At 38.0% G+C, this 14,859-nt stretch overlaps 1 protein-coding gene across 1 annotated transcript; it reads right to left on the bottom strand.

Moving 5' to 3' along the window:
* LOC149831715 (PHD finger protein ING2-like) lies at positions 1-6,343 on the bottom strand. Its single transcript, XM_090012183.1, has 7 exons — positions 6,183-6,343; positions 5,916-5,987; positions 5,603-5,790; positions 2,840-2,903; positions 996-1,246; positions 880-918; positions 1-558 (listed from the first exon to the last, which is right to left on the bottom strand). Exons 1-7 carry the CDS (start codon positions 6,226-6,228, stop codon positions 454-456), a joined length of 765 nt encoding a protein of 254 aa, XP_089868309.1. The 5' UTR covers positions 6,229-6,343; the 3' UTR covers positions 1-453.
* Positions 6,344-14,859: the final 8,516 nt, after the last annotated feature.

Here is a 14,859-nt window from a genome sequence, read left to right as displayed (position 1 = left end):
GAGAAAGGATGACACCCTTGTATATGATATCAATCGAATATGGAACAACTATTCACTTTCCTTTCTGCTGATCTCTTCGAAACAATGAACTTGGGATCAAGACATCTAAACTTAAGATGCAAGTATTCTCCATTCAAAGAAAATGTAGAACCCCAGCTGTCCATCCTTCAGACAGTACTAGAAAGAGAAAATAGTTACTAATAATTTACAGGAAGAAACAACCTGATTAATCCACGTTCTAAATTGGATTGAAAATTCCTGCTTGCTTCCAGGACGAGTGCAGTAATATCACCAAAGCAATTGCATCTAGAACTCAATAAATGAAGTGATTGGAAACAGTCTACAATCTCCCAAGAGAAGCAGCACGAAAACTGTACTTGCACGACCAGAGCCAACCATGCTCCACAAAATACTCTCATAAATCAGGCAGAGATGCCTCATAATTTTATGAAGTCAGAAGTATAGCGGTTTGCATGTGGGACAGTACCACTTCCCTTTAAACCGTGTCTCTGGTGTAAGGCCAACACATGCATAATGGAACCACTCCCCTCCTTCACACTGTCAAATAAAGAACCATCAGTCTGAATCTAAAATAAAATCATGAGAGCACAAAGGACAATGGACATGCAGATCTTGCATCAAGTGCATCAGGCCCCTAACAACATGACTCTGCAGCTCTGGTTTCTTGATCCAGCTCTAGCCTCTTATAAACCTGGAGGCTCTTGAGCCACCAAAATACTTTAAAAAGCTCCAAGTGGATCAAAATGCACCAAGTATTTAATAATATTTTCAGTTTTAACAACAAATAATACCATTGCAACACAAATGACGGCAAAATATACCATCATTGAGTAGCAAAAGTGGAAGGATATGACTTACATTCTCATTATCACAAGCGATCATGTCACCAAATGATACCTGAACAATAAGAGAAAATTTAATCGACACTAAGATCAAATCATGACACTTTACAACTTGAGGACTGGAAATACAACCTGATGACAAATACAGTATGTTGGTTCATTTGGATCAATAGGTTGGTCAACATCAACAGGGGCAGGAACACTTCTCTTGTGACTACCAGGAGGTGGCATGAGCTCAAAGTCTCGATCACGCTCCCGGTCCCATTCCCTCTCCCTGAAGTCAAGTCTCTTGGATTGAGGGGTGCCAAAATATGACTTCCTTTTCTCATCCTTAGCAACCACAGGAGGAAGGATTGTAGGCTCGTCATGAGGTATTTTCCCCTCTACAGATGACAACAATGTGGAAGTAAAACAGTGCTTAGGCTTACAAAAAGTGAGGTGAACCATGCAGTTCATTGTCCTCTCAACATTAATTTGTTACATACTACAGGTATAATGATGATGGCATAAATTTTATGCATATGATTTAATTGGAAGAACTTTGTATCATTCAGATCTCAATACCCAGTTGCATGTACAGTCAGTCGTGTTGCTCAAACCCATAGGATTCACAGTATATGACTGCATCTCCAGATAACATGGAATTGGATACACAAGAAAGTAAAGATCTATTTTCCAGAAGGGGCTTGCAACTGCAATTTAGAATCTTAGATCACTGCCTCAAAGGACCTTAGCGCCCCCCCCCCCCCCCCCCCCCAACACACACACACAAAGGGTTATGAACCTTTTTGCAATCTTTTGGCTTCAAAAAGTACAAAATGAGAAGTTATTTTGTATTTCTGTACGTAAATATAAATATCTTGGAGATACTGCCCCAAAAAAATTCCAACACAAAGGCATTGCAGTAATTGCTCGAGGAAACAATGAAAGCCTTAGCATACCTGATAATGTGCGAGTGAATCTTAACAACAATTTATGTATAATATGAAAACATATACTTGAATAAATCAGACCAAAACCATAACAAAAAGGTGCATTCCTTCAGAAATCATGAAGCTTGAAACTGGACAGTGATCACAAAGGTATCTACCTGAGCACACAAATATAGTTAATCATACATACTAAGTGTTGTTCTTTTAATTGGAATCAACTAATCCTATTCTATAATGGAAGCATGTTATTAGGATATATCTATCGAGGGCTAGTTATGCTTTGGACAAAAGATGTCATTCTGGAGCCACATACAGTTGGCCCTCACTCAAATGATAAACCTGTTCATGGTCTACAGGAATAGCATTGCACCTCATTGACAGTAAATGATATCATGCCAGAAAAGCAAGCAGAGCTTCAGGATTTACAACTACAAGCCAGCTACTTAGATGATCCAAATTCAAATTGGACAAGGATTAGCTTGATGCTACGTAGAGATTGCCAAATGAGATATTTCCTGGAGACAAGATCCCAAATGGTAGTGGCAACTAAAAGTTACGTATCCTGAAAAGTTCCAGTTTTCCATGTACATTTAGCCAAATCAATCATCATGTTGACAGACAATCTTATATTCATGTCTGAAGACTTGTTTGAACTTTGAACTGTGTTCTAACAAGTTTATCCAAGTTGCAGATTTTCTGTCAGCCCCCTTCGGTTTCACTGTTTGGCAAATGATTTCAGCTGAGACACCTTGAACTGAAATAGAAACATTGGTTAGCATTTTGTGAAAATTACTCTCCCTACATAAATTTGCCATCCACTTAGCCTTTCCTTATAGATTGGTAAAGCATAATGTAATTGTAGGTAAATATACAACAAAAGAGGATAGCTCATTTGCTCTATGCTGATTGAGACACTATCGTGCTTTGAACAGAATTGCTGATGGAATGAATTACTTGACTTTTGAGACGAATACATGACTTAGATAATTATATAATGCACAAAGTGATCTTCTGCAAAGTGAGCATCAATCAAGGAGATCATACCTTGCTTTAGATCTTCTGCAAAGTGATTTAGATCTTCCTCAAGGCGCTTCATTTGGCTATCTATCTGCAACAAAATCAATTCCAGAAACATCAAGGGTTGCAGAAAGGCAATAATCAATGGATGATCAGTACCATCATGCTGCAGCCTTGTGAAATACCAAGTATTTTCTGCAATGAGAACCTAACAATGAACACAATACAGCCATAAGTTGTGCTGCTTGGTTCTGCAGTTTGTTGGTTGCAACAGACAAATGACATCACTCTCTCGCCAGATGACGTATATAAGGGAGGAAGACTAGAGTCCCACAAAGCTAGAGGGTGCTTGGTTGCACATTCTACATAAACTTACATGATGCTTAATCTTACCTCACTTACATTTTACCCCAAAAATGAGCTTCCAACAACTTGACAAACAGGTTAAACTTGCAAAACATGGTAAATTCTATGTACTTTATCCAAATGCATGGTGGCCATCCAACCAGTCGGGCTTTCACATTTTATTCTGAGCTTCCCTGAGCTTAATGAGAAATGTGAATAAGGATCCTTCCACCGGAAATTAGATCCTGCTCCTTGTCTCCCCTTCTTCCCAGAAGTTGGAGAGATGAATCCATTGATTCATAGGATCCCAGGGTGGGATGGCACTGACAGGGCTCGAACCCACAGCTTCTGCCTACATAAGACGGTGCTCTGACCAATTGAATTACAGGCACAAGATGCTAAAACAGGAGAGTGATGCACATTGCTATCTCCAAAAATAAACATGAAAAGAGTCTCACCACTATTGCTAATAGCCCAAAATGGGTCACAATCACTAGGCATGCACAATGAACCAAGTAGCTCGAGCTAGTTCATTTAAAAAAAATTTATCCGAGATCATGCTTAAGCATGAGCTTGAGTAGATAAACAAAGGCATGGGCTCCCCATGTGCTGTTGAAACAAAAGCACAGGTTCGAGCCCCCTGCACTCTCTCATTACATGTTGCCAAAAAAAAAAACAAAGTTCTTGTAATACTTCAGCCACACTTGGACTTTGCTGAATCGAGATCAAACCTTGGCAAGCTCGCATGAGCCGAGCTTAAGCCTTTGAAAGATCGATGCACTTCAGCACTCAAGCCCAAGTTCAACTTGAGTGCAAGCTGAGCTCAAACCTGGGTTTCTAAGCTTTCAAATAGGGATGTCAACGGGTCAGATTCGGATCTAAGCATTACCGAATCTGACCTAATCGGATTCAGATTCGGATGGGAAAAGATAAAACCGAATCCAGATCTGACTAGTCTAAAACCCAATTTACACTTAATTGGATTCAGATCTTAGTCAGATTCGGGTTTTAATCGGATTCAAATTTTAATGAAAAAATAATACCGAATACGAATCTGAATTTTTATCGGATCCAGAATTGGCTACTGAATCCGACTAATTAGATTTGGATTCGGGTCGGATATCAGGTTACATCCGACCCATTGATAACCCTACTTTCGGCTGAGCTTGAACAACCCAGGCCTGGGGAGGCTCAGCTCCTGTGCAGCTCTAACAATCATAGATAAATTACTTGTTTCAAAAGAATGGCCTGCTTTTGTCCATGTAGGATTGGACATTCAACATAACAACGCGGCATAAGGTGGTCTGCGCCAAATTTTAGGCCTAGACATGATTGAGACAAGCGTTGGCCTGACCAAACAGTACCGTGTTCAAGCTCAATCTAGAGAACAAAGTTTATTAACAGGTTTTGTATAATTAAAATGCACATTAAATGAAGCTCAGAATTGGTCCAATCTCCAATCAGAGGTAGGCCTGGTCTGGCTTGGTTTTCTCCCCAAGCATGATCAACTATGATCCATCAAAACACCACTGATAAATGAGGCTCATTTTTTACAACCTTATTAAAATACAAGTCTCAATAATCATGTTCACATCAAAACCATGTTTCCCTAGCTACAAACTGCAGTATCGTTTTTAATGCACCCACTTATTTACAGTTATTTCCAGTATTACTGATAGAAAATTGTAAGATGATCAAATAAGAAGTTGTACTCAACAACAAATAAAGTCATGACAATGTTCTCATGCACAAATATCAACCTCTGTGTAGCACATAGGAGACCAAAAGCTAGAAATTTAACCAATTCTAAATGTTCCAACCTATCAATGGGATGTTGTAGCTAATTTTCAGTGTCACTCAAATCCCTCTAATTTCTGCAGTTATCAAAACTCACTTATCCTTTCTCAGTGATAAGTTCCTTCATTGTGATCAAAACTTTCCATATGATTCACTAAATGAGCATTTCCTCCTCTCCTAACTCATTACAAATCTGCAGAAAGCAGAAAATTGAGTATTCAACTGAAGGTCTAATGAAACCAAAAATGTAATGCCAATGATAATGAATCACGTTCATATTGATAACGTGACTTGATAACATGCCAAGGTAGATTTTAATGCATGGTGTTTGTGTTTGTAACATTGCTTCCAACAGCATCTATAGCACTATCTACATTCACTCAAACATATTCCCAAATCTTTCTCCAATCCACTCGTGAATTTCATCGCTAAATATATCTAAATCCAACAAATTCTATAAACTAGAAAGCTAAAAGAAAAAAAAGGAAAAGTGAATTACACTCGTCCCAATTAAGATGAGGCATAATACAATTTCAGTTACTAAAAGAAGCACAAACATGTAAGAATCAACTTTTAAACAAACTACATTACTACAAACACGATGACACGAATGAAAATTGACATTAAGAAACACAAAAACGGAATTACGAGATCGAACGCCTGCTTCGCAAGCAGAACCTTCTCCGTGCAGAGGCTTAGTGCGTTCTCCTGGTTCGTTTCGATCTCCTTCTTCATCTTTTCGAGGAATTCGTCGTCTTCGAGGTACCCCTTCTTCGAATTCTGAGAAGGGAGGCCGAGGCAGTACTTGGTCTGCTCCCTAGTCTGATTAATCATAGCTGAAAAATGCAGAAAATTAAGAAAAAAAGAACTAAAAAATCGGAGTAAAACCAAAGCAAAATAAAAACACTGCAACGGATCGATTTTTTTATTTTTTTTAGTAAATTTAGGGTTTTTTTGGTACCCTGCGATCGTTCGTCCAACTCTCTCATGGTGTTGAGAAGTCTCTGGAGCTCTGCAGGCAACGTGCTCGAATCTGCAACACGAAGAACGGGAAAACCTAAAATACTAAACGGAAACGAGAAAAATCGTTCCGAAGATTTTGAAACATCGAGCATTTCCTATTTGGAAAGTGGGAAAATTGAATCTTAGGGCGAAAATAAGAACGTTACGAGAACATCAGGAGACCATAAAGGGCGAGAAATTAGGGTTAGGGTTTTTGTTTTTTTACATTCGAGGTAGTCGTCGACGAAGACGCCCGTTCTCGCGATGGCCATTTCCCTCGCTCCTCTGGGTTTTCGAAATTTCGGGTTCTCTGTGAACGAGTCGAGGTTTTTACGTTGTAGTCCGTGAACTTGGACGCGCCTCACCAGAGAGCGAGCCCGTTTGGTTCTGCGCCGAAGTTCGGGAACTTCATTGGGGACTCTATAAGGGATTAGGATCTAAATAACGAAAAGATCCCGCTAATAGTTAGGTGGGGATGTGGAGTTCAGATTTCAGAAGGAGCGGGATCATGTAAACGGGTCTGGATCTGATTATTGTCTAGGTAGAACCTGTTACGACAATCTTTAATGCCCCTGCCAGATCTGTATTCATTTGGTTACCTTATCGGATCTAATTGGATCCGATTCCTTGCATTTTGGATATAGTCTGGATCCGGGCATAACTGAATGTAAACGTGCATGGATCTGACTCATGGATAGAATCGATTCCAACAATCTTTGAGATCCCTGGTAGATCCTTCCTACTCATTAGGGTTGTAAATGGGTCGGATCCAGGAAGAGAAATTTGTAAAATTTGGCTGTACCGGATCCAAAATGACCCGACTTCCCAATGTATTTTGGGACCCAAAACCCGACCCATTGCATTCCTCCTACTCATTAGGTTACCTTATCGGATCTACTGGATCTAGTTGGATGTGTTTCCTTGTATGTTGTATTGATTTGGATCTAAGTATCTAAATGTCACCTAATATATTATCTGATTCCCAAACTCATTCTTGGGTTTGGGTATATGTGTACATTGATTCAAATCTAATTATAGCTTCCTACCTTTTTTCTTATTTATAACCCAAAGATAAACTAACCTAGCTGAGCCTAAACCGTAGTGGTTCAGGTTCGGCTCAAGCCCGGCTCAAGCCCGGCTCGTGACCTAACCTGTCATATATTGTGTTGTGGGGATTATGTTGGGCATCGTCCGCTTTGTTTATATTATATTATATAAATTGATATTTTTCTGAGATTCTCCTGAGAAAACTCGTTTCTTTTTTCAACATATCGCAAGAAACTTTTTCCCTGAGAACCTAAGTGACTGTGAGAGGAAACAGGCCGGGGTGGCCATAATGTGTTTGGGAGAAAAATGAAAAACAAGCAGTTACATGAAATAAATGAAAAATTAACTGCCTTTTGTAAATATGCAGACAAATGTGTCGCTTGTTTGCAATTTACTCTACCTCTGAGGCAGAGTGCAAAAAAAATGAAGGTGGGTCTCGCCGTTTCCCGCCGCACCTCCGCCCTTCTCCACCTACCCTTCACGATCCCTTCTTCCAAATTCTCACACCCCATCTTCTTACAGACGAAGCAGAGCAATCCCTCCATCAATTCTCTCTCAACTCCTGGCCTAAAAAAGCACCACCCATCTGCAATCTCTGCCTCTTCTGCTCCGACCCTCATGGTCGAAGAACAAGCCTTGGAAGAATCTGGTACGGCAAACGATCAGAAGGGAAGAGCCCGAAAGTTGGAAAAATTCGTCCGATTCTCGATTCCAAGCGCCGCCCGGGAATTCTCTCTGTAATTGACAATGGCTTTCTTCTTTTGGTTTCAGTTTTGTTATTGGGTGGTTTTTTGAGTAGATGTTTTGATGGTTTAATTGCAGGTTGGTTCTTTATGCTTCTTGTTTGGAAGGGTCGGATCCCGTTCAGCTGTTTGAGAAGAGGGTGAATGCGAAAAGAGGTACATGATTTGATTTTTTTGTGTGGGAGTCCTAACAACGTTTGATGGTTGGTCATTCTTTGATGAATAAGTTTGTGGGTGTTGGCTGAGTTATCATTCTATGCGTTTTCCATAGAATGGGTCATAAATACTATGTGTTCGACGTGAACAACTTTTTTCTTGTTTATCTTTTGTGCATAAACTTGGTATGATAGAGATCCAGTGATTCGTATTCTGACTGTCTATTTCAACCTTTCAAAACATTAGTTATCAGATTTTAGATTTTTGCATGTTTATTGATTTGGAAACAGTTACTTTATAGTATGGGAGTCGAAATTGTCTTGATCATGAGCTTAAAAGAACTGTTGTTCAAGTGTTTAAGAGTGTGTACATCTCCATTGAAATCGGGAGTGTGTGAAAAATCTGTTTCCATCGTATCTATTCCTTCAGGGACTGATGCCAAATGGCATACATAATATATCTGAACTATGGTATTTTGAATGGGTTTAGTAAATATCAAGATTTTGTTGCTTTGGAGATATGTGAAGTAGAATGATAACCCAGAATCTGATTCTCATCACAAAGCCAATTCAATGTTAGTTTTAGTTGTTGGTATAACCGATTAACAAAATTATATTAAATTTGCAAGCCTTATTTGACACAACTACTGGTAAAATTTGCTTGAAGAAAGGAAAACAAGCTCTCTTGAATTGATTTGTTGAATTTGATTGTTGTGGAGAATTCTATGTCCATATCCTTTCCAAACAAGAAGGGTTAGGTTGTTAATACTAGACCCTAAACATGAATGGTAAATCATATATAAGGGAGTGGCTGAACCACCCTTTGAGTTCCAATTCTACATCCACATTTGGGTTCTCAGAATTGCTTCACAAAGTTGAAGATGCTTGTGAAAATTGTCGCTAGTAGAATCTCCATGGAAACCAACTTGGCTATGCCCTTCACCATGACTGTGTTCCTATTCAGGAAAGTTCACTCATTATATTATGGAAATATGAAGGACCTTTCTTCTCAATAATACATGTCGCCTACTCCCTGGAGAATGGACACTGTAGTTGACAACTTGACATCCTTGCTAATGAAGGATGCTGCTCTATAAATGATATCTTGAGGCAAAGTGAGACAAGTTTGATGAACCATATCCTCTCTTATTACTTATAGTTTTTTATCAAGCAAGATGCATTAGGACAAACTCATATTGGGTACTTTTCTGACAAAATAACGTGCTTTTTCCCATGGACTTAGCAAAGGAACCATTGGAGGTTGCATTTAGCCAAGGCAAGAAAAAAGCAAAGATTGAAATTCATAAAGTTAATGGTAACATCCATATGTGAGAAGTTGTGGGCCACCAAATTGCACAGGCGGAGACAAAACACTGTCATTTTTACAAGAATTCATATGTAATATGGTGGCCACTGTTAATGATGCTGTTTGGTGATGAATGTAGGTTGGGGTATGTGAAACCCGGTCACTTATCACATGCTTTGTTGGTATTTGAGTCAAGAAGAAAGAAAGAGTTGCAGTTTCACATATGAGCCACAGATAAGTGAAGGTTGGCTCTTGTATGCTAGTGATGCATCATTTCATGCATGTGGAGGAGGAACAGAGCAAACAATGTGCTTTCTTTTCCTGAGAGCATCTTCTTTCCACTTTTTCTTATGTGGTTCATTTAATTTATTTGGGAAGCCAAATCTTCTTTTTGTGCTATTGAAATTCATCTCTGTTATCCTGAATAATGCCTTTAATTCCAGAAGTTTTCTTAATGTAATGTTCATATTGCATATTGATAAAAATGTTCATATTCAAGGAAATATGTTGACCCAGTTACAAAGTCCTGAAAGGTCTTACACTCACGTGTATTGTGGAGATCATGTGTTTCAAAGTGTGGTACATACTTTTTTAGTTAAATCACATTTACAATGGTTTAACTTTTGGTGCTTTAATATTTGTTGATTACAAACTGATTTTTGTTTATGCTTTGTCTAATTATCTCTGTTGGACACATCTTAAGAGTTGTCTTTTTTGCATGAGAAGCTTGGTAGCATTGTTCCAATTTATCAATAAACTTCGTCTTGCCATCTCAGACCCTATGTTTGTGTTCGATCAAGGTTGCCTGCTGAGTATGACCATATGAGTTTTAGTGGGGAACCTGTTGTGGCCCAAACTGAAGAAGAAGAGCAGGAGTTATTACTCAAGAACCAAAATAACGTGCTTTTTCCCATGAACAAAAGAGCAAAGGAACCATTGGAGGTTGCATTTAGCCAAGGCAAGAAAAAAGCAAAGATTGAAATTCATAAAGTTAATGGTTAAGTTATGGATAAAATTACTCCTGCCAGCTGGAAGGTTCTCTCTCTCTCTCTCTCTCTCTCTCTCTCTCTGACCATTGTTTTGTGGAAGTCTTTGAAGACTGTAGATGGCTTTTTGCTTGACATGGGTGTAGTAACCATGTATAGTGGCTAAAGCTGGTTACTGTCTTATGCTCAAGTTATTGGGCCATTCATGTTATTTGCATCTACCTAAGTAGTCAACCAGCTTTTATTTTAAGTCTCATGTTTCTGTGCTTGGAGGTCTAGCTGGGGATAGATAGTCCACTCAGTTAGTCAGATGATGATTGTGCCTTAGATGTTCCAATTGTGTTCATTTTCTTAAGTAAGCTTTATTTATGTCTTCTGATGTTTCTGTGGTGTAGAATGAGCCTGGTGGAAGAATATTGGCGCTCTGCATGTTACACTTAGCAATGGCAGAAATAGCAACATTAGGGACACGTTACCAAATTGTTATCAATGAGGTAAACATCCATGGTTTTCTTAGGCATTGCGAAATATCATTTATGTGCATCTGAAAGGATAATCAAGAATCAGTGAATTCCATTACTAATTCCATACAAACACGTGCACACACTGAATTTTCGCTCATCAGAAGTTTGGTTTGATATTCTCAGTTTTTTTTTACTCACCTGCATTTGTGGTTTAGTCCATCGATCTCGCCAAGCGGCTCTGTGATGGCTCTGCTCTCAGTGTCATAAATAGATGCCTTCGGACTTTTGTCAAGGAGCACAGCGGGCCACAGCCTTCTGTTCAAAGCCTGAACTCCTGATCTGTTGAGGATGCTGCTGGAGTACTTCTCAAATAGGAACCAATTTTGAGCAGGATTATGTTATTTTTTGGCATTGCCTTGTTTTTTCTTGTTTCTCTTGTTCGCATGTATAGCGTCCTTGTGGACATCAAGGCTAACTTAGCATAGGTGATTTCTTATCTGGCAAGTGGCCATTAGAGGCTTTAAAATGAGAAATTCAACTGCAATAACTGCAGTGAATGAATATACTGCCAAAGTGGAATCCTTGATCGATGTTTGTGGTCAAACACCAAAATGGTATGCATAATGTAAATCATATAGTCAATTAGATGCCTGTAGTAAACCACTGAGCATTTTGGTCTAATATAAAAATGCGAAATGAGAATTGTATGTAATCTTTTGTGCCACGAAGGGAAAAGAAAGAGGAGCTACTTGAAACTAATGGTGTTATATACAATGATTCAATATCTTATTTCTGCTTTTTTCTTTTTCCAGTTAAATTTGTTCTATTTTAATACATGACGAACATTATATGTAAGTAGCAGCAAGGGCTTGGCTCATTTGGTACGGGCTACTTGGAACATCACCAAGTTGACGGGCATCACAAGTTCGAAACCCAAGGGGGCATCCCTTGCCGCAAGCTCAAAGGTAGGCTGACCTCAAGGGTTTTGCCAATTGAAGGCCTACCAGTGATGGGGGCAGTTTTGCCCATGGCCTAGTTAATATAAGGGGATCTCTCTCGTTCACTAAAAGATATATACACACACACAAGAAACAAAGGGAGATCACAATACCTATTGTGACTAGGTCCCGATCATGGAGATTGTCAGATTAACAATGTGCTCCACTTTAATTCATCCTCATCCGAGCTACCCTGAGCACCCTTCTTACATTGGTATCAAAGCTTTTGAGTACTATTGTTGTTGTGCCGCCCATTGCGCTCAAGGACTTCTCCTATGATCGCTGCTCAAATCGGTGTGTTTGTGCTTCTCTTTGATGCAGGTACGCAAAGAGATTTAATAAAAAAAAATGAACAAGGGATCAGTCCAATTGCTGTGAAAAATCTCCTTATCTCAAGGATAAGAGGGCCAACAGAGGAAGAAGCATTTGATTGAAAATCAAATACAACTTGTCAAGGCTCAGATCTGTCGATCGGAGCACAGATCCAACCATCTGAGGTCGAATATACCTATCAGAAGTAAAATCTGGCCATTTGAGGTGCAGATCTGTGGATTAAAAGCAAGATCCGACCATCTAAGGCTCAGATCTATTGATTAAAGGTCAAATATGGTTGGTCAAGGCACGGATCTGCCGATCATAGGCCAGATTCGGCCATCTAAGGCACAGATCTGCCGATCAGAGGGTAGATTCGGCCAACATAGGCATAGATCTACCATATAGGTAGTCAAATCTGCCAGCGTTGATGGAGATTCGCTGGCCAGAGATCTAACCCCCCAGCTTAGATAGGGAGAGGAAACAAAAAAAGAGAGAGGGTGTAACACCCCAAATTCGTATCCCGTGATTTTTTTAAACGGTTTTTATAAAAGCTGCAGCAAAAATCCAAATGGGACAAAATTTGAAGTATTACTTCACGATCACATTTTTTTATCATACATGCATTAAATTCAAAAATTAAACATCCATAATTAAATTAATGTTCATTACATCTTAGATTAAAATAATAATAGTCTATTTAAAATTATAAATCAGAGCCTTGAGTATTAAAAAATACTCGCAATCCAAAATAGTCGCAAGAATGGGAAAGGCTTGGTTCGGTCTCCATCACAACCTCCCGCCATCGCTTGTACACTCATTCACTACCTGAAAACAATTAAATTCAATAGGGTCAAACTATTAAGTCTTAGTAGGGTAGAGCTATTCAAAACACATAAATTAAAATAAGCAAACATGAGTTAATTTGATTTTTTACATATTTAAACAAGATTAAATACACCAAAATTATATCTATGAATATCTAACTTGTCATTCAAGCATCCATTCATAAAAATTACTTTTAATCTATCATCTACTTAAATATGAATAATTAAATATACTTGAACAGATAAAAATGTATTCACTTACCATTGCACAAATCGACTGTATGCATGAGTCATTTATTATCTTTAATTAGGTTTTCTTTTTTACATGATACATGTCATGCCTATCTAAATGCGCAATCAGATTAGGTTACAGTTTTTATCCCTGTGGGTACAAAAACAGACTGTAGTTCTGGGTCAATGCTATGACGCAAACGGTATTTTCAAACAAAGATAGCTTTGGCTTGGCCGACCACCATTCACTAGTGCTGAGTGAGTGACACCAAGAGTAAGAGAAGCTCACACACTACTATCCCTACATGCTGCAGCCTAATGTGGAGGGTTCTCCTATCTTCGTAGCTGGGGAGGAGCAACCTTTTGTGCTCAATTACGATACTCACAAAGCCAGAATAGTATCACTTACCTTCTCTTTGTAAGTATCAATCTTTTAGTATTATATATTTAAATTTTTAAGTTAATTGCTTTACATGCAACACTCACATAAGAATCCTACTTCATGAATTTGGCCTCTTCAGGGCCCATGGATGCATACTTATAACACACGATTTAATATCAATGTGCATGCTTTCTTTCATTTCAAACATAGACATATATGCAACATAAATCATTGAACTCCTTTATATCTAAATGCATCCAATTTTTTACATCATCATGTACATGTCATACATATTAAAATAGCATGCACAAGGCATTTGCAATTGCATTCAATTCAAAGCGGACTCTATTCGTCTCATTCACTAGCGAGAGACCACAAAGGCAAGCTAGTGCCTTAGCATATCATCCAATTTATACCATATATGTGGCACTTAGTTTCTTGCAAAAAACTGTATTTTAACAATCTATAAGCAATATGGTATTCATTCGCTAAAGCACACATGAAATTGCATGGAGTTCGCAAGTATACGCTAACAAGGTCTTGAACTGGTTTCAAACTTACAAAAACTCAATTCTATTCGACTGTTATAGAGGCTACAAAAAAATTTACAGTCATCAGATAGAGCTAAAATTATAAAAGTTTGCTGATAATTTTGTCATCTTTCTGATGCTACAAACCGTTTATAAAAATTCTTTCAAACGAGAGAGATACAAATGATTTAGTGCACGCTTGTACTTTTTTGTTTCAACTAAACCTATAAAAATTTATTAGCTTTCCAACACAATAAACTGTTTATAAAAACCCCTCTGAACAAGGAAGATACGAATGATTTACCGGTCGGGTATCAGGCCAAAAACATGTATTAATGGAAAATATGCATTTAAGTGGGCCAAAATAGGCAACCTGAATTCATATTTCTGAATTTTTTTACATGAACATATGAAATAAAATTTTAGAAACAACATCACATAATGTTTTAGCTAATCTACCATGAACAAATCTCATTTTCTTAGCTGTTAGGCCAAAAAACCAATCTGTCTCTCCCAACCCTATTTCCTCATAAAATAGTTTTGGCATTTTTGCAATAATACACATAGAAACACATATTTTTAAATGACAAAATAATGAAAAGCATGCTAAGCACCACAATATATGCACATGAATATTAAATACTATTTTTAACTAAAATTTGGCTAAAAATAATTAAGCATTACATGTATCTTCCAAAATTTCTAATTTTTATTCCTCACAAAGTCCATAACATGTGATATCATGTTTTCTTTCATTTTTAAATGTCAGTAATTCATCCATTAGGGTTAGAACCAATTTTTTCTAGGGGGAAATCAAGACCAACCCTATTAATTAAATTCAATTTTAGATGCTTTCAAAAATCCTTTTTTTAATAATAATTTGAATCGGTTTCTAAAACTCGATTTTAAAGAAATCAATTTT

This window comes from Nuphar pumila, chromosome 7 (genome assembly GCF_984573655.1).
Source record: "Nuphar pumila chromosome 7, dmNupPumi1.hap1.1, whole genome shotgun sequence".
Classification (NCBI taxonomy): domain Eukaryota; kingdom Viridiplantae; phylum Streptophyta; class Magnoliopsida; order Nymphaeales; family Nymphaeaceae; genus Nuphar; species Nuphar pumila.
The sequence above is the reverse complement of the archived record's forward strand: the minus strand, read 5'-3'. Positions and strand labels throughout refer to the sequence as shown.